The 22060-nt window shown below is 41.7% G+C and overlaps 1 protein-coding gene across 8 annotated transcripts in view; it reads right to left on the reverse strand.

The window, feature by feature from the left end:
• Nucleotides 1-22060, reverse strand: part of Tbc1d9 (TBC1 domain family member 9) — a 113917-nt gene that overhangs the window by 11691 nt on the left and 80166 nt on the right. For all 8 annotated transcript variants that reach the window (XM_021247676.2, XM_013067123.3, XM_004868890.3 and 5 more), the window contains 7 exons: nt 21375-21525; nt 15866-16080; nt 13694-13811; nt 11910-12195; nt 11488-11617; nt 630-728; nt 385-453 (listed from right to left, as the gene is read on the reverse strand). In XM_021247676.2, coding sequence (XP_021103335.1) covers nt 385-453; nt 630-728; nt 11488-11617; nt 11910-12195; nt 13694-13811; nt 15866-16080; nt 21375-21525 — 1068 coding nt within the window. The remainder of the gene's footprint in view (nt 1-384; nt 454-629; nt 729-11487; nt 11618-11909; nt 12196-13693; nt 13812-15865; nt 16081-21374; nt 21526-22060) is intronic.

The raw sequence follows: 22060 nt of genomic DNA on the forward strand, positions 1-22060 counted from the left end.
TTAACCAATGATGCTTTCCCTCAGACATTTAAACAGCTTTATTCTCATCTTAGTTACACACCATCTTTTTTTAAAGGCACTTTACAGCTTAGTACAGGAAATTATGCATTATAAGAATTTCAGGCAGAATTTAAACTCAATCACCACTGTCCCAGTGAGTTTCAGAAAACAATAACCTATTTTCCTAGGTTCAGGAAAAGAGTTATGATATTCTCTGGAAAGGAAAAGAGATAAAACACCAGCTTAAATTAGTGACAAGATTCTGTTTATGTTCATACTAAGTCATCCAGTTTTGTACTCTGGAGACTCGTGTGATCCCTTGATTTAACAGAAGGTGAACTATTTTATTCGTTTGAGAGAATGTGCAATGACTTTGAAACTTACCTTGAAAAGAGCATACAGTTCTTCTAGCTCATCAATAGTAAAGGAAGTTTCCGTCACAATGGTTCGGACCTATCAAAGAAATGAGCACAATGGATTTTACACATTCAAAAAATATGGTGTTGGGACAGTCCCTAGTTTTCTTCTTTTAAGTTGTCTTCAGTTCTGTCACGCGGAATGTATGAGCCTGCAGGAGTGGGAGCAGGGACAGAGGAGAAAAGGCCCCTGCTGCTTGTGGAAGGACTTACCACATTACGTTTCGTCGTATCCTCCAGGGTCTGGATCACTTTCAGTCTCTGTTTGAATCTCATTTGCTCAATTAAGTCTGCCCGAATAGTTCCAAATTTCTGGAAAAAAAGAAATATTAATATTTCTGGGAAAATCTGCTAAAGCACAGTGTCCTGTCTTGTCTGCTGAGAGGCTGAAGCATTCCTGACACTCATGTCACACACAGCTTGCCACGGCAGGTGATTAACATTACACTTTTATTTACTGTTTTAAAGCCATATAGTGACCATAAAGAAAGATTGGAAATTCCCATGCGTTTCAGCAGTTGAATAGGATTGTAAAATCAAATGTGCTTTATTTTATTTTATTTTATTGTATTTTTCTTGGTACCAGGGATCGAACTCGGGTCCTTGCATTTGCACAGCAGGCGGCGAAACCACTGAGCTAAATCCCCGGCCTTCAAATGTGCTTTCTTGAAGACAGTAGTTATCAAGAAGAAGAAAGTTTTAAATTAGGCTATTTCTGCATGGAAGAAAAAACTTTTTAAGGGAGAACTGTCTTGACAAGAAGGAAGCTAATTATTAGACTTGGAGGTCGGGAGAAATGTTGGAGTGAGGCTCCCCATTCCTTCTGTAGCATTTATCTGTCTGGTCCAGAAATCTATGCTCTGATGCAGGATGAGAGACACTGTGAGCAAAGGCACCTCTCCAGTCACTGAAATGCCTACCATCTTAGCTGAACTAAAAGCCAAGTGAAGCTATTTGTAGGCAGAGAAGGAGCATGTAAGGTTTTAAATTTCTTAGAGATGCAAAAGAAAAACAAACTGCTTAAACTGGAAATTTCCCATGAAAACATGGACTGCAATGGTTAAAAACATTTATAGCATAAAGGAAAGGTGACACAATACAAGTGTTGGCAAGAAGGTGCAACCAAACTCATACACCATTACTTGGGACTATCAACTTGTACAACCATTTTGCAAGTCTGGCTAGCAGCATCTATAAAATCTGAGCACATGCGTTCCTAAGCCCAGGAACCCCGTCCCTAAACATATTCACCCCATATGGGTTGGAAGTGCATGTAGGGTTTCCAGGCTTTGGTTTTTATCCTGAGTGAGATGCAAAATCATGGAGTTCTAAGCAAAAGAAGTCTATCTACTGGTTTTGGAAGGACCACTCCTTCCCTGGGAGGCTGCCTGATACTTTATGTCTCTGACTTGCTGCACAGCAAAGTAGGGACTCCATAAAAGCATTGGAGTGCCAGATTCCACAAACAGAAACAGGAAATGCAGGTCATCTGGTTAATTTCAAATTTCAGATAAACATGAATTTTTTTTTTTATCCAGCCAACATCAGTCCTGTATTTTACTTGACAACCTATACCCAGCACAGCTGTTCAGTGTGGTCCACTAGTGAACTCTGAACTAGAATATTTCCCAGGTTGGAAATCATAGCAAAAGATTGGGCCTTTCTAGTACTTTTTACATTGTGCTTGTTTTGAAAGGACTAATCCAGGAAGTTGAGCTTTGACCGTCACATTCCTTTCTGATGGTCAGAAGAAGAGCACAGGGACAGCTCAGACCCTGCCCAGGTGACCTTTCTCCAGGAATGCAGGGAGTGGGCCTGGACCTAAGAAAGAGCCTGGTGTGGGGGTGCCTGCCTGTAACCCAGCTACTGCAGAGGTGGAGGCAGAAGAACATCAAGTTTGTGGCCAGCCTTGTCTCAAAAAATAAAAAAGGCTGGAAATGTAACTCAGTGGGTTTGATCCTCACTATTAAAAAACAAAACAAAAACCCAAAGCCCCACAAAACCAGGTTTTATGGGACAAACTTCCTATCACTAGAGAAGTGCCTTCTAAATATCAAATCAGCTTCTCTTCAACAAGAAAGATGCATTATTTATTTCCACTGAACAGCCTAATTCAGGAGTTGTCATTAGTGATGAAAAATAATCACAGTTAACTCATTTTAGGTTTAAACCTCTGACTGGGAAAGAAAAACTCCTAGGGAAGGTAAATCTTTTGATCCCAAAAGAAGCTCAGTGAATACCCATTGCAAAATCCGAGGTGCGATCACAATATATGGTGAATGCTTAAATTAAAAAAAAATTTATTATAGCAAAAGAAACATTGATATAAACCTCAAGTATTCTCCCTCTTTGAACACATCATTCTTGCCACTTTCTGAAGGAGTTCTGGAAGCTCTCTTCTGTGTGTGTGCTACAGGTGTGATAAGAATACAGTGCATGCTGTTGCCAAGAAAGCCATTCAATGTCAGCGCAGGCTTGTGAAAACATGACAGTGAGTCCTCATCCACCTTAAGCACCAAATCTGGCACCATGTGGATTCTGGCTCTTCCCCAAAGTCAAAATAACCATGAAAGGTAAACGTTTCAATATATTCAGGACACTGAGGCAGCATGACAATGCAACTAAACAAAGTCCTAATGAAAGAGGACGTCCAGAACTGCTTCAGAAAGTGGCAGGAATGATGGGATCACTGTGTTCAAAGCAAATGGGGACAAATTTCGAGGGGAGGATTAATGGGAATGTATCTTTTACTATAGTAATTGTGGAAAATTCACCACGTTTTCTGATCACATCACAGATGTGCCTAATGATGGATTGTGTTTACTTCAAACTAGGCCATAATATGTCTGGGATCGGTAAGAAACACTAGCAAGAGAGAGAAGCCTCCGGAGGCTTTCTAAAGGAATGAGAGCAATGAGAACAACTTAGGGCACCCCACCCACCCTTTTGGAGGGGCCCCGACACAATGAAATGCTAAAATACAGCAAACAAAAACCACTCAGAGTATTCTGCAGCCAACATCCCCGTTCCCTTGGCAAAGCCACAGGTCTGGGTACACTGACTTCTCCCTGGCATCACACATTTCAGATCCACGGAAAGAAGGAATGCACTAGAGTGACAATGATACTTTCCCCAAAACAAAGCTTTTGGTGCTTGGGGGAGGGCCCCTAAGAAAATCTTAATTTTCTAAAATTTCCCTTTCCTTAAATAATAAACAAAATGACCTGTTTTCACTTATATCTCTTCCCCCACTCCATTTTTTTTCATTAAGTTTATTGGTACACTTTAGGTATACAGTATGGTCATCTTCATCACTGGGAATTTGTACCTGTACATGATATATCTTGGTTCTGATGTTTCCCCATTCCTCTTCCCTCCCTTCAACCCCTCCACCCTTTCCTATTTACAAAAGCTTTGTTTCCATTTTTTTCCTTTTCTCATTTTTTTCTTTCCCTCGCCCCCTCTCTAGTTCCCCTTCCCCTTTGAACCATTTTCCTTGAGGCTATACTCTTAAGTGAAATAAATAGGACAGACATGTGTAAATACCGAATCCTTGGTGTGAGAAACGGAAAGTGTAAATGAGGACCAAAATGTATAACAGATATTGTGAAATATGAAGAACATGTCCATCTCGCTTTTTACCTGAATGCTTCTGTGATTGTCTCTAACTTCCCAGCCCAACTGCTAATGTCCTGATGAGCAGAGAGGCGATTTTCAGGGCAGGCAGCACTTCTTCTTGATGTCTGGCCCCCTGGGTTACTGATCCCAACAGACAGGCATGTAGCCCTGCACCTCCTACACCTCATCCAACTGTCCACAGCAGTCCTCGGGACAGAGGAAGGGGCTCCCATAAGGAACCAGGTGGAGACAAGAGTCTGTCTCAAGTTCTGTTCTCTGGCTTCTCCCACTTTCATCCCTTCAATGTCTCTCTGGACAGAACCCAAGCCTTCTATATGCGAGCTGAGTGCACTTGCACTGGGCTACCCACCCCAGCCCAGCCACTGTCATTCCCGAGGGGCACAACCTCACCTACCAGGGCAGGCCAGTTACTTTGTGAGCTACCTTATCCATTAAACCCCTCACCCTGTGTAATGGGGAAGACAGGGACAGACAGAAAATGGATGCAGACTCTTAACAGAGACCACAAAGCTTAGTTCAATCAAGATCAACAGGCTTTCCAAATCTTCAGAGAGACCCTGATGTATTCAAATGTTACAGCTTAGAAAGAAAAGGAAATCAGGTGTGGTGGTGCAGACCTGCCCCATGCCAGCACTCCGGAGGCTGAAGCAGGACAGTTGCAAGTTTGAAGAAGACAGCCTGGACTACACAGTAAGTCCGTGTCTCAAAGAAACAAAGACAAAAACTCAGTTTCGGCCATAGCTCCATGGAATGATCTCCACAGGTGTAACCACTGCAAGAAACTTACTGAAACAAAGGCACTGTTTTTGATATTCAAAGTCTATAGTTTGTTTTAAAATAAGACAGGTCATCCAAATTATGCTCAAGAATGTCAAGCCTTACTTAATATGTGAGATACTTATCGTCCCAGTGTGTGGAATGGGATTCACTGGGGGTGGGGGGTGGGGAGCACCTTACACCTGAGAATCTTTTCTTAGGAAAGCTCCAAATACTTAAGACGGTGCATGATGCTCTGCCGTGGCTGTGGATGAAGCTTTGCTTGGAAGAGAGGGTGAGTTCTACATGCTCTGGTGCACTGCCTTCAGCGGTGTTCTCTGGTTTCTAGAAACCTTGACTCTGACTATGCCCACATTATGGACACCCTCAAATTCTTGGCCAGAAAGCAGGCCTGTCTTGTATATTTCAATATGATGATTATATTTTATTTTTTAAAATATCTCATGCTGTGCATATTATGTTTTATGCTCCTCAAGGTACCATGTCTCTTGAAGTCTTTTGCCTACAGAAAGGGCTGGAGAAGCACTGATCACACAAGGGAAGTATGGGAATTAGAAGCAGCCCTGTAGTTAGCTTCCATGTAAAACATCCTGCAGGTTGCCTAGATGACTCATAGTTCTTTTTTTTCTTTTCTTTTGGTACTGGGGATTGAACTTGGGACCTTGCGCTTGTGAGGCAGGTGGTGGAACCACTGAGCTAAATCCTTGGCCCATCATAGTTCTTTAATGTGCCGGTTAAAATGTAAGAAATAAGGAGATGCACACTAGCGACAGACAGACTTGGGAGCTGAGTCCTGTTCTGAACAACTGGATGCCCTTGGGTAAGCCGCTTAACCTCGGAGCTGTAGCTTCTCTTATCCCTGAAAAAGGCATAAGAAATCATCTGATTCTCAGGCTGGTGATCTTTCATTCTGATATGGCCCAAAAAACTAGGCACAAGGTGATGAATGTAATCAACATGTACTGCAAACACGTACTAATAAAAATATTCTTAAAAACTAAGTACAATGCCCTGCATTATTTTATATATATATATATATATTTTTTTTTTTTTTTTGGTACTGGTACTGGGGATTGAACTCGGAACCTTGAGCTTGCAAGGCAGGCGGTGGAACCACTGAACTAAATCCCCAGCCCTGTATTATTATATTTTTAACTAGAATTTATTTATTTATTATTCTTTTGTTGCAGTAATGGGGATCAAACCCAGGCACTCTATCACTGAGCTACAAACCCAGCCTTTTAAAATTTTTTATTTAAGACAGGGTCTAAGTTGCCCAGGTAGAATTCAAACTTGTGACCCTACTGCCTCAGCCTCCCTCAGAGCTGGGATTACAGGTATGTGCTGCCATGCTTGGCTCCTAGAATTTATTTTTAAAAATCGTGCATAACGGTGCATGCCTGTAACCCCAGCACACAGGAGGCTGAGTCAGGAGGATCATCACCAGTTCAAGTCCAGCCTGGGCTACACAGAGAGACCCTGTCTCAAAAAAACAAAAAAACAAAGTTGTTCTAAAGTAAAAATTAGAAACAGACAACAAGTAGATTAGAAAGCCCATGATGTTTATTGTTTGGGTAAGAGCTAATTTTATTTTATTTATTTATTCATTTTTTGGTACCGGGGATCGAACTCGGGTCCTTGCGCTTGCGCAGCAGGCAGTGAAACCTCTGAGATAAATCCTTGGCCCTAGAGCTAATTTTAAAAATTAGGACAAAAATAAACTCAAGACTTTTGACTTTCCTGAAAAAGTAAAAGTTGTGGCAACAATGGTTCCTCACCTCGGATAGCAAAGGGGCTGCCCCTCCAGCAGGTCATGGCTGCCCAGTTCTCTGAGGTCCCCCATTCCCACTGCCCCACACCCCGAGTGCTTGCCCTGTCATGTGAATTTGTGACTTGGAGAACACTGTCTTTAAATATAAACCACAAATATGAAGTTGGGCCTCTCATCACGGAATGTGTTTCTGGCAGCTAAGCACTGTGGAGAGGGTACACAGGGCTGCGCTGCCACCTGTGGAAGCCAGCGCCAGACTTCACGGAAATTTCACAGAAACTGATCACCCTCAGCTTCCTCATCAGAAAAATAGGGAAAAGAATTCCTACCTCTTCAGGTTGGTGTAAGAATTTTTATGTTCTACATACACAAAGCAACTTGTGAGGTAGTTATTACTCCTGATATTGCTGACATGGGAAAGAAAAAGAAGAAAAGGGGAAAAAAGCATCCATTTTTAAAATCAAACAAAATGTGCAAATGTTACAAGTATGGTTCTACTAACAACAGTGAGAGCTTATTACAGGGCTATTTTTTTTTGGAAGGTTAAATCAACTTTTAATTAAACTGATGGCTGGGGGTGTAGCTCAGTGGTAGAGCACTGGTCTAGCATGCACAAGGGCCTGGGCTCCATCCTCAGTACCATCAAAAAGAAAACTTTAAAAAATCAAAGTTTTAGATTAACAAAATTATGAGCTAGGTATAGTGGTGCACCCCTGTACTTCTGCTACTTAGGAGGCAGAGGTAGGAAAATCACAAGTTTGAGGCTAACTTGGGCAACTTAGCAAGACTCTATCTCAAATTTAAAAGAAAAATTTTTATGGGCTGGGGACGTGCCTCAGAGATCAGGAACCCCTGGGTTCAGTCTCCAGTACTGTGTGTGCACACACAAAAGGTCACAAGCCAAATAATCCTACCTGCTAGAGAAAGAAAACAAAGGGTTTCTAAGTGAAATAACATACTCACTGGAGTTTGTTTTAATATACTCCAGGAGAAAGAAGTGACGTGAGACAAAGACCAGGGAAATGTTGGTAATTGTTGGAACTGCATGAAAATGTATTATCTTTTCACTTATTCTTGAACATATCTTCATATTAAATGAAAGAATGAAAACATTACACCAGTGCTGACTATGTATTCCCATGGTGCCTGGTACAGACAGGTGCTTGTATGATCCTGAAGCTCTTCTGAAGAGACAAACGCTGTGTTTTGCACTCTTGGGGCTTCCTCCAACACAACTCTAGCAGCTGTTTCCCTTGCCTGTTCCCTCATCTCTCCCCGCTTCCAATTAGTCACACAAGGGACAGAAACAACAACCCTGAAGAAGAACCCTCATTAGTGTCAGTAGTTGTTACTGCAAACAATTAGTGGTCCCAAGACTCTCTCTTAACGAGCCTGTACTGGACTGGCCGACCTCAGGAGCTCATGTACATCCATCAGGCCATCTCAGTTCTAATCCACAGGACACCTCTTGGCTCTGGCTTTAGGCATCATTTCCTTGGATCCAGCCCCTGTCACTCTCTAGCTTGCACCAAATAGTTCAATTTATCTCAACACACATTTTTACCTTAAAATGGGTAAACATTTCACTGGCAGGGGTTCTACAAGCACCCAGCACCCTGCCTCGAATATGGTAGCCTCTCAGTGAGTGGCAGCGAGCACAGTTAGCGTTAGTGAGCCAGATGCATGGCTCTGTGATCTTCTGTCTGTCCTCTGGACAAACTGTGCTTTGTGTCTTACTAGCTATGCTTCCTGCTGCTCAACACTTCTCAGACTCAGCCCCTTGGGCCAGGTCAAATAGCCGTGCACTGCTCTAAGGTCTACAGGGGCAGCTGTGCCTCCCAGCCGGGCCTGTAAATTAAACTTTACGGCAGACACTTTGTCTACGTCTGTTCAACTCTTTGAAAGTGCATGCACAGGTCCCACAAAGAACAGAGCTGCATTCTTACGCCATCCCAAGGTTCCTCCCACCAGGGCCTGGAGAGGCCCGGAAGTGAGATTTTTCCCCATGAAGCACTTACAAAGTAGAGCTCTCCTGACTACTCACCAGGCCGATCAACAGAACGAAGCTCAGCAACCCAGGGACCCTGGGCCAGATCTCCAAAGATGAATGTGCTTTCAGTATTTCTTTCTAACTGTTCAATTTTCATGGCTAATTATCCCAAAGGGCAGAAAGAAATGTGTTTTATGCCTAGGACACTCAGGTGCCATATCTTAGCCCCAGACTCAGCTATCTTTGGTCTTTGTGATGGGGGTGGTGGTGGAATTCTCCAAGCAGGGGAGTGACTCTCATCATCCCTCACCTGGCATTAGGAGTCTCATGGGGAACTTAACAAAATATGTATGTATAAATACATTCTTGGGCCTCATGCCAGAAGTTCAGATTTAACTGCTCTGGAATGGAGTCTGGAAAGTTATATTTTTAAAAGCTTGGCTTTTCAATTTTAAAAAAATGCTTTAATCCACAGGGAGGATTGAGAAGCACCAGTATGATGGTTAGGAGAGGAAAAAAAGAGAGGCCAGCACACGGTGTGCATCTTAAGTTCTTCTGCAAGGCGGCAGAGAGCTACTGGATATAATCAGCACAATGACACGCAGAGAAGAGAAAGGCCAGGTGACATGAGCAATGGCATAAGTAAGAGGCTTTTCTCCCAGGCAGAGGAAGGAAGTTGCTGCTGTGTCCTGCGATCGGATGTCTGCCAGCTCCAGGTCCACCCTTAGGGATCGGCCAGACAGGATGTAAATGGAAACCAGGCCCTGGGCTTGTCTCAATCTCATCTCTTTCCCACTAAAAATGGGCGAAATGCCAACCTCAGCATGATGCCAGCTTATCTGCTAGGGAGAAGAAAACTGAGTTTCCATATCCTAAGCTTTACTGCTTGGTCCAGAATTCTTTTTAACAATAAAGGTTCAAGGGATTCCTTTAGAAAAACAACCCACACGCAAAATAAACTACTGCCTACCATCTTGTGGGCTTGTTTTCTGAAAGATCAAGTCACCTAGATTTTCTTAACGAGTATAATCCAACCATCCTGGAGTAGTGATTTTTGAAACATGTATTAGGGTAAAGACCAAATTTGAAGACAGTGAAGTGAAACAGCAATTTGTAATCTCTGAGATTGAAAATGTAATTTGGGATTACAGAAATTGAACAGTGTGTGCCAGGAATCATTCACGTTTTTTGATATATTGCTGCAAATTCATTTCTAGGATTCTAAAAAAAACCTAATCAGAGCTGTGGAATTTGTGTGCAAGTTCATCACAGAATATCATGCTGAAACTTTGGAAGAAATCAAAGTAAATGTCCAAGAAAAGGAAGTCAGTTAAATAAATTTTGTTGAACCATTAAACAAAAATGTAATTTATTAAAATCAGGTCTTCAAACAATAGTTGTGCATTACAGAATTTTTGTGGTATATTTTAACAAAAATAAAATGTGGCAAAGCAGTATTTAGCGGAGCCTGGATTTTTAAGTGTATATTGCAAATACAAAAATATGCTTTAGGGAAGTATGGTGAAATGCTCATAGATACAGTTTATCTTCTTCATATTTGTCTAGAATTTCTACCATTATCACGCTTTCATTTTATGACTCTAAAGCATTGCAAAAATGTTGTTTTCAATAAACATGGAGTCTCCATGAAAATGTTTTTAAAAGCCAGTCTTTCATCCATCGTGAGTTAGAAAATTTCTGAAATGGTTTCTAGATCCAAACCAATTTTAATTTTTGACTCTAAGAGAAATTTTCTGACCTCAACCAGCACCTCACTATTTCTCCTATATCTGGTCTATTGCCAGCTGGGATACCCAAAAGTTCTACAGAAGGCACAGTGTGCTCAGCAGAATAGTCATGCTTTCTCTTCCTTAATGATCATTTCTAAAAAATAAGAAACCACAGAGACTGAGTCTGGGGACCCCACACATCAGCAGCTGCTGCAGGGTAAGTGGCAGTGTGGTTCTTTTGCCTAGAAGCTTGCTAGTTCTCGCCTGGAATTCAGGAGCAGATCGGAGCGAGTCCTGGGTAGCACGGGTCAGAAGGCATCCTCCCTCATGCACGCCAAGCAATTTTAGAGGAATCCTAGGACTCTGGTTCATGTGAGCCTGCTAAGGGTATTCTAAGAGTCTCAGATCATCTAATCCAGAGGACTCCTAGTACTCAGCATGGACAGGGAATAAACTGACCTATGATGGTCCCCATGCCTGCTCCCAATAGCCCCTCCTCGATCTACCCAGAGTTGAATCTGAGGCACAACAAAGAACTGGAGGGCCAGAGAAATCCTAGGCCTCATTCAGTGTCCACCTCTGGAACTTAGGTAGCCGCTTACTTCTCGCAACTCGTTCTCATAGTGTAAAAGGAAGCAGGTAAACCTAGGAGTCACACTATGGTTTGAATATTTTTGTCCCTTACAAAACTCAGTTGAGGGGTCGGAAATTTAGCCCAGTGGTTCTGCCACCTGCCTCGCAAGAGCAAGGACCCAAGTTGGATCCCCAGTACCAAAAAACCCCCCAAAACAAAAACTCAGTTGAAATTTAATTCCCAATGTAACAGTGTTGGGAGGTGGGACCTTATGGGAAGTCTAGATTGGGAGGGATCCACCCTTAGGGATTGATGTGGTGCAGGAAAGAGTTCTCTCTCCTGTTCTTCTGCCATGTGAGGAGAAGATGTTCCTCCCGTCTGGAAGATTCAAGGAGCCATCTTGGAAGCCCGGAGATGGGGCCCTAACCTGCAACACCACCAGAATCCTGAGAAATAAATTTCTGTTCTTTACAAATGGCCTAGTCTGTGGTGTTCTGTGGTGAACACTAGCAGTGTGGGACTCACAGCCAGCTCCCCATGGCAGCTTCAGGGCGCTATCAACAGAGAGCCAGGCCAGAAGCCAGGCCTACCTCATAGGAAGTTCCAATGAGCCGGAAGATGTCCACAGCAGGGTAAGGCTCTACATCATCACTGAGCAGGGAGTGTAGGTGAGGGATGGGAGGCAGCGTGCTGTCTTTGTTGGTCACACTGTCCAAGTACCTGAGAGAAGAAGTGCTTAGCAGTTACTAGAAATGAACTGGGAATTCTCTCATGATAAGTTTACCACTCACTTTCTGAAAACTGCATTGTAAAATAAAAGATTAAGATTTTCTTAAAAACCTCAGGAAATTTTCTTCACTTCTAAAGAAAAAGCATACGGAAATAAATCTGCAGCCACGGAGATTTTATTTCTACCATCAACTCAGTTAAGACTTGTGAAATGAAAGAGAAAGAGAGAAAGTACAGGGAAGAAAACCGGAGGTGGTTTTAAAAGTCACGCTGAGCACTGTACCTTCCCAAAACCGTCATGGCCTCCCCATCATCCTTGCAGCTCAACAGTTTGTCCACATTAGCATCCAGCACAGCGAGGGCCAACTGGAATATCACTTTGATTCCTTCATAGAAGAAACAGTCCACAACCACCACTGCACTCTCAAAGGGCATCACACTGAGAAACAGAGTGAGGAACCATGACAGGGAGATGGTGGAGATCACTCCCAGGTCCTGCATGCAGTCATACAGCTGTGGGACATAGTCTCGGGCCAGCTCCTCGAAGACCCCTTGGTCCACCAGTGCGCCTGAACAGGGGTGACACGAAAGGGCCCAGATTAACCAAATGCACCTTCTTACTGAAGAGTCCAATCAAAACTGCTTGATTCTAACAATCCAATCACAGCCCAGTTCCTTTTTACTAAGTTCTGCCATTACTGCATTACTAGACCAAGGTGTTGACCTAGCTCAGTCACCAGGTTAGTTCTAGCTGCATCTTCTTTTGGGTTTTCCTACCATAAAAGACAGTGAACATGACAACAGTAAGGGCTGATTATTATTTTAATAATAATGTTTAATAACAAATGTTTAATAACAAATGTTTAGGTATAAAATACACATCTAAGTAGCTCCAAATGTCCTTCTAAGCAGCTTACTTGGTGTACTAGTTAATCTTATTGTTAGGTAGGCTGATTAAGAGACGCCCAGAGAAGTGACTGGATCATGGGGCACTTACTTATCAGTGGGTGAATCCACTGATGTTCATAGCTGAATGTACTGTTAGGAGGTGGGGCCTAGTTAAAGGAGGTGAGTCACTAAGAGTGTGACGTTGGAAGGTATATCTCTTAGTGGTGATCTTTCTCTGGATTCTGCTTCCAGGTGCCTCTGAGTGAGTAGTTTTGCTCTGCCATGCCTTTCCACCATGATGTTTCTATCTTGGAGGCAATTTACCATGGACTGAAACCACTAAAACTGCTAGCCAAATAAACCTATGCTTTAATTGTGGACATAAGGTATTTTGCCTCAACAATGGAAAAAATAAAAAATACATTTGGCAAACTCCATGGAAAACAACAACAAATGGTCTCCACACATAAATCATTATTTAAAAAAAAGCTTTTTTAAAATTTAAAAGCGTTCCAGCTACATACATTCGTGATCAAGTTGCTGACATTTTTAGAGAATATTTTTGATGAATCAGATTTTGAACAAAAGTTTATAAATACAGACAGAACACAACAGGGAAACAAAGTATAGATTGTACTACACCAGCAATGAGAAGCTTGGTCTGCTAAAATGAAATGTCTGCTACTTAAAAGGATGATAAGGAATAACAACAATAAATCAAAGGTTGCTTGCTTTGGAACAAAACCAGTTCTGAAAAATGTCTTACTAACTAAACTTTGGACAAACCTTTATATGCTATTTTCTCCACTGCAGGCAAACTTTGATTTGAATACCACTGGTTTCCACAGGTTCCATCTTCTTTATTAAATAATCTCAGGGTGGGGCTAAAATCTCTATTTTAGTGGTTGGTATGTTTGGCGTAACTCTCACATGTTACAGAGTGATGCCTACATCTAGTGTTTTCTAAAATAATTTCTGTAATAGTGATATGTGTGAATCCTTTCAGGCTCTGTGGGGCTTATTTATAGTCTATATTTATTCAAGCTCTCTCATTTCTATCTTGGAAAACTGGAACTCTTTTGGCTAATGGTGATTGGAAACAGTGTGCCAGCTGGTATGGCTCTGAAAACATCTCTTTGGCGAGACATAGGTTAAGATGCTAACCGCATCCCCACATACCAACAACTCTAGTGTTGTAGTAATCCGGAAGCATGCGCTCACACAGGGCCACGAGCAGCCAGAAGGCCTCCTCCTCTTTGGCGTAAAGAAGTAGCACTGAAGTGACAATATTCATGGCCTAAAGTAATGAAAGACAAGTCACCAAATATGTTTTAAATATATCAAATGCACTTTAAAATATAAGTCATTTTGTTAACCTGAAAAAAAATGAGTGAGTTGTTCTCACAGGGCTGGCAAACTCTTTCTATAAAAGAACAGAATTCTTAGGCTTTGCAGGCTACACATACACAATGTCAATATTCTTTTGTTTTGTTTTATGATCTTTTAAAAATGTAAAATTCATGAGCCAATGACTGTTAAGAGTCTTCATTTTAGCCCTGATATGCACCAGACAAAGCCCTAACACAGAGGTAGATTTTCATTTCAAAAACTGCGCAAGGGCTGACTGATGAAGCTTTCATCAACCTGCTGAAATCTCTCAGTACTGTACTCTTTACTCTTACCACAGGGAGGTAAATGTTTCCTTTTTAACCTTCCATAGTGGTTTCCATAACCAAATACATAAGGCTCCAGGATCTCTGCAGAGAACAAGGAAACCTCTCAAAGTTAGAACCCTTCCCATTATTTCCATCTAGGTAAAGATGGTCCTGATAAGTAACAGAAATTTAAATTCTAAAAAGACTCCCTTATTTTATTAAAAGATGTTATCAGATAGCTCATAACCATTCAACAGCTCAACTATTTTAATAGCTATCCCTCTAAATGAAAAAGATCAAAAGATAAATGTAAATTCCACTACATTAGAAGCCAACTCTCTCCTAAACTTCTTTTGATCTTCTAGAAACCTGTAAGTGTTCATCAGACTTCTACAATACATTTCCAAAAAGGTATTCTGGTCTAATAGGTTCTTTCTGGCAAGTCTTACTCCAAATTTTCCTAAGTGAAATCATTAAAATTTCACTTGAGGGCCAGGGATTTAGCTCAGTGGTTAGGGTGCCTGCCTCGCAAGTGCAAGGTCCCAAGTTCAATTCCCAGTACCAAAACAAAGTCCACTTGAGAATTAACCTGTCGGTTCTGGTCCACCATCATGGTCACAGTCAGTTCCTTAGTCATCAAGCAAGATAGGTTTTTCAAGGTGCTACTTTGTAACAGGTTCTGGAGTAGGAACTAAGGTGTGGGGGGGTAGGAGATGGAGGGGAGAATGACAGAAACTCTCACAGGGTTGAAATGCTGGTATCTGGGAGGAGAGCAAAGATGTGAAAGTTAATCCATCAATTTGGGGGCGCATTTAAAGTAAGCGCTACCACACAGATAAAGAATGGGATAAAGGGGGACAAGTGTGCATGTGTGTATGTGTGTAGGTGGGAAAAACACATGTATGTGTATATGTGTGTAGAAGGGACATGAGTGTGTGTGTAGGAGGGAAACGGGGTGTGTGTGTGTGTGTGTGTGTGTGTGTGTGTGTGTACAGGAGCAGAAGTTAGGCCTCCTTTAGCATTTAACTGGATAGTCTAGAAATGACTCTGATGAAGTAGTCTTTGAACTTAAGGTCACATTATCTTGGTGCTACCTAAATTGTCACTTTACCAATACTACAAGAAATAATTTTAGCTCGTTTGTGGACCGCATTTTTTGTTGTTATTATACGGAGTTAAACATTTATTTTATGTGCATGTTAAAATATAACTCTGGCATTCAAAAGCTGTATTCTCTAGGAAAACACTGGTTCTGAAGACTCCAAGTAGGAGTGTAGCAGCAACCTACGATGGAAGGACTGCACTCAGGAGAGGTCAGAAGGGTCTTTACTGGGTCACGAGCCAGACAGTGGCTGATCCAGAAAGGGAACCCTTGTCTCGTGGCTCCCGTCTCACAGTAGTTCTCACCCAGACTGTCCCCTCAGGGACAATGTGGCAATGTGTAGAGACAATTCTAACTGCTACAATTGGGAAGTTGTGCTGGCATCTAGTGGGTGGGGCTAGGGAGATTCCTGAAGGCCCAGTAAACCACAGGACAGTCCCACAATAGGAATCACCGAATCCAGTGTCAGTGGTGCGGAGATTGAGACTCACTGGTACAAAGGTAGTTCTTTCAACCGTAGGCTTTCCGGTACATTATTTACTGGCGTATAAAACAAAATAAAATTTAAATGTCTAAACATGCTGCGACGTTTACCTGGCAATACCCTATGTTGGGATTTCGGAAAGCATACGCTGTTAAGACTCTCCGCAGAGCAGCAATTCCCATTTCATTCTGGAAGGCTGGGTGTTCTGGAAGAGAGCGGTGTAAGTCCCTCTCAATCTCTTCCGTGGCGAGGTTATACTTCCCCATGGACCTCTCCACCAGGTCTTCATAGTACCCAGGATGCGTGGCCTTCTCATTGATGGCACCTGGGAAACAACAGCAGATAACATCAGTAAGATGGGAGCCTGCCTTTTGGTCTGCAGCCACCACTTACTGATGGAACCTCTTCACGTTCATATGACTCAGAGGAAATCTGTAAAAGCAAAGGAGATCACACAGGGGTGGTGTGTTCTGATGGTGGCTAGACTGGTTAATTCACATGTGGTCCATTTCCCTCTTTCAGTTCCATAGCAGAGTGGCTACATACAACCCTCTCAGGAACAGGTTTCTGAGCTGTCACACTGTGTGCTGAAGAGCTTCCAGAGACATCCAGAGGGGGAAGTCATCAAAAAAGCCAGGCTAAGTCTTCATCCTCTCACCACTCTACAACCACAGCAGCTTTGCTTTCACTTTATTGAGGTTTTTTGTTAAGATTTCACTTAGCAAAGGATGCCTCTCAAAATAATTTGGGAATGTTTGCTAAAGATTTGGCTGTGAAGGATTTATAAAGTGTATGAGAAAGGAAGAGGGGGTTGTAGGCTACTTGAAGGGGTTTTTGAACTCGCAGGCACCGGTGAGGTGCTCCCAGGAATGCTGGGCCCCTGTTATGGATGACAGTGCCTCCCTCTCCCTTCTTCTCCCTCCCTGTCCCCTTCCCTTCTTCCTTCCCTCCTCCTCGTGGTGAGCGTGGGAACGGGAGCTGGGCTGAAAATCACTGGTTTGAGATACAGGACTTGGATTAAGGTTCCTGAGGACAGGGAAGGGGATTTGGAGATGGGGAAAGAAGAGAGGGCCAGGAAGAGAAGGGGGAGTAAAAACGATTAAGATGTGACAGGTGTATGTACCAATTCCCCAAGATGAATGTAATTATTTTGTATCACAAACATATACCAATAAAAAAACAGACATAACTGGGCATGATGGCGCACACCTGTAATCCCAGCACTCTGGAGGCTGAGGCAGGAGGATCATCCTGAGATCAAGGCCAGCCTTGGCTACACAGTGAGTTCAAGACCAGCTTGGACCACATAGTGAGACCCTGTCTCAAAAAAACCAAACCAAAAAACCAAAACCAAACCAACCAAACCAAAACAACCAAAAAAACAAAAACAAAAGAAAGTACTGGGAATGTAACTCAGTGGGAAGGCTCTGGGTTCAAACATCTAAATCTAAATCTAAATTCATTTCACTGTTCAGAAAACTAGATATTCAGAAGCAGAAAAATGAAATGGTGGTCTTAGACCATGTACCAAAATCAACACAAAATGAATTAAAAACTTAAACATAAGAGCTGAAATCATAAAACTATTGGCAGAAAACAGGAAAAATGTTTCTTGACATTGGTTGGGGCTGTGGTGGTGAATGTATGGCACAGGCTGTTTGTATCAGTGAAAGCTCTAAAAGGTTCGCCATCCCTGGGTTAGGGCAATTATTTTTTTGATGTGACACTAATCATACACGAAAGGCACTGAGAGCAAAAGCAAAACAAAAACAAAAACAAAATCCAAGTTAAGATTATATCAAATTCAAAAGATCTATGCAGCAAAGGAAATAACCAACGGAGTGCGAAGGCTACCTACAGGATTGAAGAAAATATATGCAAGCCTTTTATCTGATAAATAAGCATCCAAAATACAAAAATATATAAGGAACTCACAAAACTTGATAGCAAGGGAAAAATGAAATAAAATTAAAGGCGACAATTAAAAATAGGCGAAGAAAATGAAGAAACATTCTTTCAAAAGGGGACATGCAAATAACCAACAAGTATATAAAAGGGTGCTCAATATCACTAATCATCAGAGAAATGTAAATAAAAACCACAGGGAAAAAAAAGTTCATCAAGGTTACAGGATACAAGATCAATACACAAAAATCAGTTATATACCTTAAAAGTTAGTAAACAATTCCACGTACAATAGGATCAAAAAGAATAAAATATTTGGGAATAAATATAATAAAACAAGTGTGAGGCTTATATATTGCAAATTATAAAACATCCTTGAGAAAATTAACAAAGACCAAAATAAATGGAAAAACATTCCATATCCACAGATTAGAAGTCTTAATAGTATTAGGATATGAAAAACTCCCCAAACTGATCTACTGATTCAACATAATACCTACTCTCCAAAAAAGAAGCTGTCCTTCTTGTGGAAATTAACTGATTCTAAAATTCTTGTGGAGATTTAAGGAACTCAAAATGCCCAAAACAACCTTGAAAAGAATAGCAAAGTCGGAGGGCTCTTGCCTCTCAATTTTAAAACTTACTGCAAGTAATCAAGACTATGCAGATATTGGCAGACAGATGTATAAATCAATGGACTAGAATTGACAGCATAGGAAAACCTGTCACATTTATGGCCCACTGATTTCTGACAAGGCTGCTAAGACCATCCAAGGGGTAAAAGTAGACTTTCAACTTTCAACAGATGATGCTGGACAAATGTCTATCCATATGAAAAGAAGGAAGTAGATCATTACCTCACAAAGTAAAATATTAACTTGAAATGGATCAATGAACTAACACGATAAAAGCCTTAGCAGAAAACACAGGCATAAATCTTCCTGCCATGAAACAACAGAATAAAATAGCAATAAAAGAATAAAATAGGTACACTGTACTTCATCAAAATTAAAATATTTTTGTGCTTCAGAGTTTACTACCTAGTTAAAAAGCCCACAGAATGAGAAATTTTGAAAATCTGGTAATAGACTTGTATTTGAAATAGGCCTTAAAACTCTTACAACTCAATAATTAAAAAAGAAAAATGACCTAACTAAAACTGGGCAAAGGATTTGAGTAGATATTTCTACAAAGAAGATATACAAATGGCCAATAAGCACATACAAATATGCTCAACATCACTAGTCAGCAGGGAAATTAAATCAAAGCCATAATGAAAAATCACCTGGCACTCATCAGGATAACTGTAATAAAAGGACAGGTAAGCCAGATCGAGAAGCACACACCTACAATCTCAGCACTCAGGAGGCTGAAGCAGGAGGACTGTCATTAATTTGAGGCCAGCCTCACCTACATAGTGAGTTCAAAGCGAGCCTGAACTACATAGGGAGACCCTCTCTCAAAAAACAAAATGGTAAAGTCAACAGTATGTGCCAGAAATTCCACTCCCAGGTCCACACCCAGATAATGAAAATATGTGCCCACCCAAATCTTATACATGAGTGTTTGTAGCACCAATATTAGCCACAGTAGCCAAAGGGTAGAAACAATATAAATGTTCATTAATTGATTAATAAATAAAATCTAGTATATTCACAAAGGGGAGTGATATTTGGCGATAAAAAGGACTGAAATGCTGATACGTATTACAACATGATCAAACCTTGACAACATCCTCAGCAAAGAAGTTAGTCACAAAACCCTCTGTATGGGCCGGGGATTTAGCTTAGTGGTGCCACCTCCTGCTATACAAAACCCTCTGTATATCGTATGATTTCCTTTACATGACATATCCAGAGCAGACAAATACAGAGACAGGAAGTAAATTAGTAGTTGCCTGGGCATGGGAAGAGTTTTGAGGGGAAACAGAGAATTACTGATAAAAGGTCTAAGGTGTTTTCTTGGAGAATAATGACAGTACCCCAAAATTAACTGTGCTGATCACTATGTAATTTTGTGAATATACTAATAACCATTTAACTGTACATTTCGTGATATTGAGTTGTATCTTAATATAAGTTGCATATAACTTAGAATATAAGGCCCGGTCCTTGTTCCTGATAGGTCTTGAAAACTCCAGCCGGGTCAGTCTGGCCTGCCCTGGACAAGACAGCCTTGTGGACAGCGCCTTCAAGCTGGCTTCTGCTCTGTTCCCATGGGAGATGAACTGTGCTTCGCTGGAGGGGGTTCGCTGAGCCTGGACCCTGGGGCAGTGGTCGTGAGGCCCATGGCAAGCAGAAGGAGTCTCAAAGTGGGCTCCCCTACGAGACGCTGAGCTCCCCACATGGGCAAGCTGTCACCACGTGCAGCCCATAGCTGCACGTGTGGAATTACAGGCAGTGTGCTGACTGGGTCAACCTGTGGTCACACATTACCCATCACTGTTAAAGGAAACACTGAGGTCTAACCCTAAATGCACCTCTGCCACAGCACTCTGTTCCACGTGGCCCACCGGATTCCTGCTGCTTGTTCTGAGTTTTCATTTTCATCTAAAATGTGGCTGTAAATAATTTCTAATTTGAATAAGGAAGATAAAAATGGAATTTTTCATTTACTCCTCAGTGATCAGAATCTGGTTGCCAAGGTGACTAGTTCACCGAACACACAAGGGAGAGAGGAGGAGGCTGTATTGTAATGATCTTCTGGGGTTGATCAGTGATTAGAGATGAGGTGACTCAAGTGAGGGCTTTTAATGAGGGGTTTGGCTGGTCTATGCATGGAAAATGCAGAACTGGACAAGCAAATGGGGATAGAACAAACTGGCTTCACATGAACCACACAAAGCCAGTCATTTTCAGGAATCTACCTTTTACTTCTGAGCTGTTTCAACATCTCACCATAGGGAATTTTACAACTTACAACGCTGTTAGAAAGACCTTCAGGTTTTTTTTTTAAAGCTTTCCTATAAATCTGGTAACTATTCTTTTAGTTTTAATGTCATTTTTTAAGTAAAAGGGTTTACTAATGTTACTTGTGTCTGACTGTCTCAGATTCATATGAAAACATTTAGAGAATCCTCTTCAGAATGATTACATTTTCGGCCTTACATCAGCGACTGCTCTCTGTATTAAAGCTGGTGAAACCCAAAGGAATGCTTGGGACAAGCGAGATCCCTGGAGTGCTGTGGATGTTCTGGGATGGTTGGAATCAGTATCAGGTTGTCTGAAAGGCTAAAACATTAAAATGGAAAATTCCAGAAAGAAACAATCATTAAGTTTTAAATAACGTATTGCAGTATATTATTTTAATTGCTCTACTTTATTATTTGTTATGTTTGTCTCTTATTGTGCCTAATTTATAAGTTCAACTTTATCATGGGTATGGAAGTATAGGAAAAAACCCAGCATAAATAGGGCTTGGTGTCACCCAGGGACTCAGGGAGTCTTGGACCATGTGCCCTGTGGATGAGGGGACACAGAAGGTGGATTCACTAGGAGTCTCAGAACATGTACCCTGTGGGTAAGGGGGTCTTGAATTTGTATGAAAAAAAGGGTAGTTGATGGGCCCGGCACTCTAGTGAGGAAATGAGATGCAGCTTTGAACTGGGGGTTGCCTGCTTTTGAGAACTCCTGCCCTGTGGGGACCTGTGGTGGGAGACAGGAAAGAAGCCCGGAGTCCCACAGACTGACACCCATGATCAGACCCCAGCCGTACCTGACAGCAGCAGCCAGAGCTCCCCGCGCATGCTCTCCGGGATGCCCTTCAGCACTAGCTCCCGCGTTTTCTCCGTGCGGTACATGCAAATCCCCTGCCCATACTCAGCAAAATGAATCTTCCAAGCTTGCTCTTTCAAAAATTCTTTGGCCTGAAAGACATAATGAGACATTATTTCATCCCAAAGTATTTGAGGATAGTGAAGAGAATTATGACAGAAGTTGGGAACATCTTCCCTGTTGAATGCAGTAGTCAAGTTCTGGACAGAACAAACGAGAACAACTCCAGAATCCCTGTCCTTCTTCCCCTTTTTTACACATCTATGAAGCTGCCATGAAGCTTTCTCTCCTTGAAGTCATGGACCTGAAATGGGTCAGTACAATGCCTGTTTTATTTATGCTTAATGTCTACACTCCCAAGTGACAGTGAGTTAATGCGTTCTTAATGTGAGCTGAGAAACTGTGTACTTACTTGCTGGCTGACTACACAACAGTTAAAACCAGAAACAAAAAAGTCACCCACACCCTGGATAACTCCTTTCTCCATCCATTAAGCCACTCTGCAACCTTGTGACAGATTTAGATAAAAAGTGCTTTGCTTAGAGGACGATCTTCCTCTACATAAACATTTATGAGTTTACTTATATTTAACACTTTTAATAGTATTATTCTCACACAGCATAGAAG

Source organism: Heterocephalus glaber, unplaced genomic scaffold (assembly GCF_053883595.1).
Source record: "Heterocephalus glaber isolate CG9 unplaced genomic scaffold, H.glaber_assembly_v1.0 deba00001587, whole genome shotgun sequence".
Taxonomy (NCBI): domain Eukaryota; kingdom Metazoa; phylum Chordata; class Mammalia; order Rodentia; family Bathyergidae; genus Heterocephalus; species Heterocephalus glaber.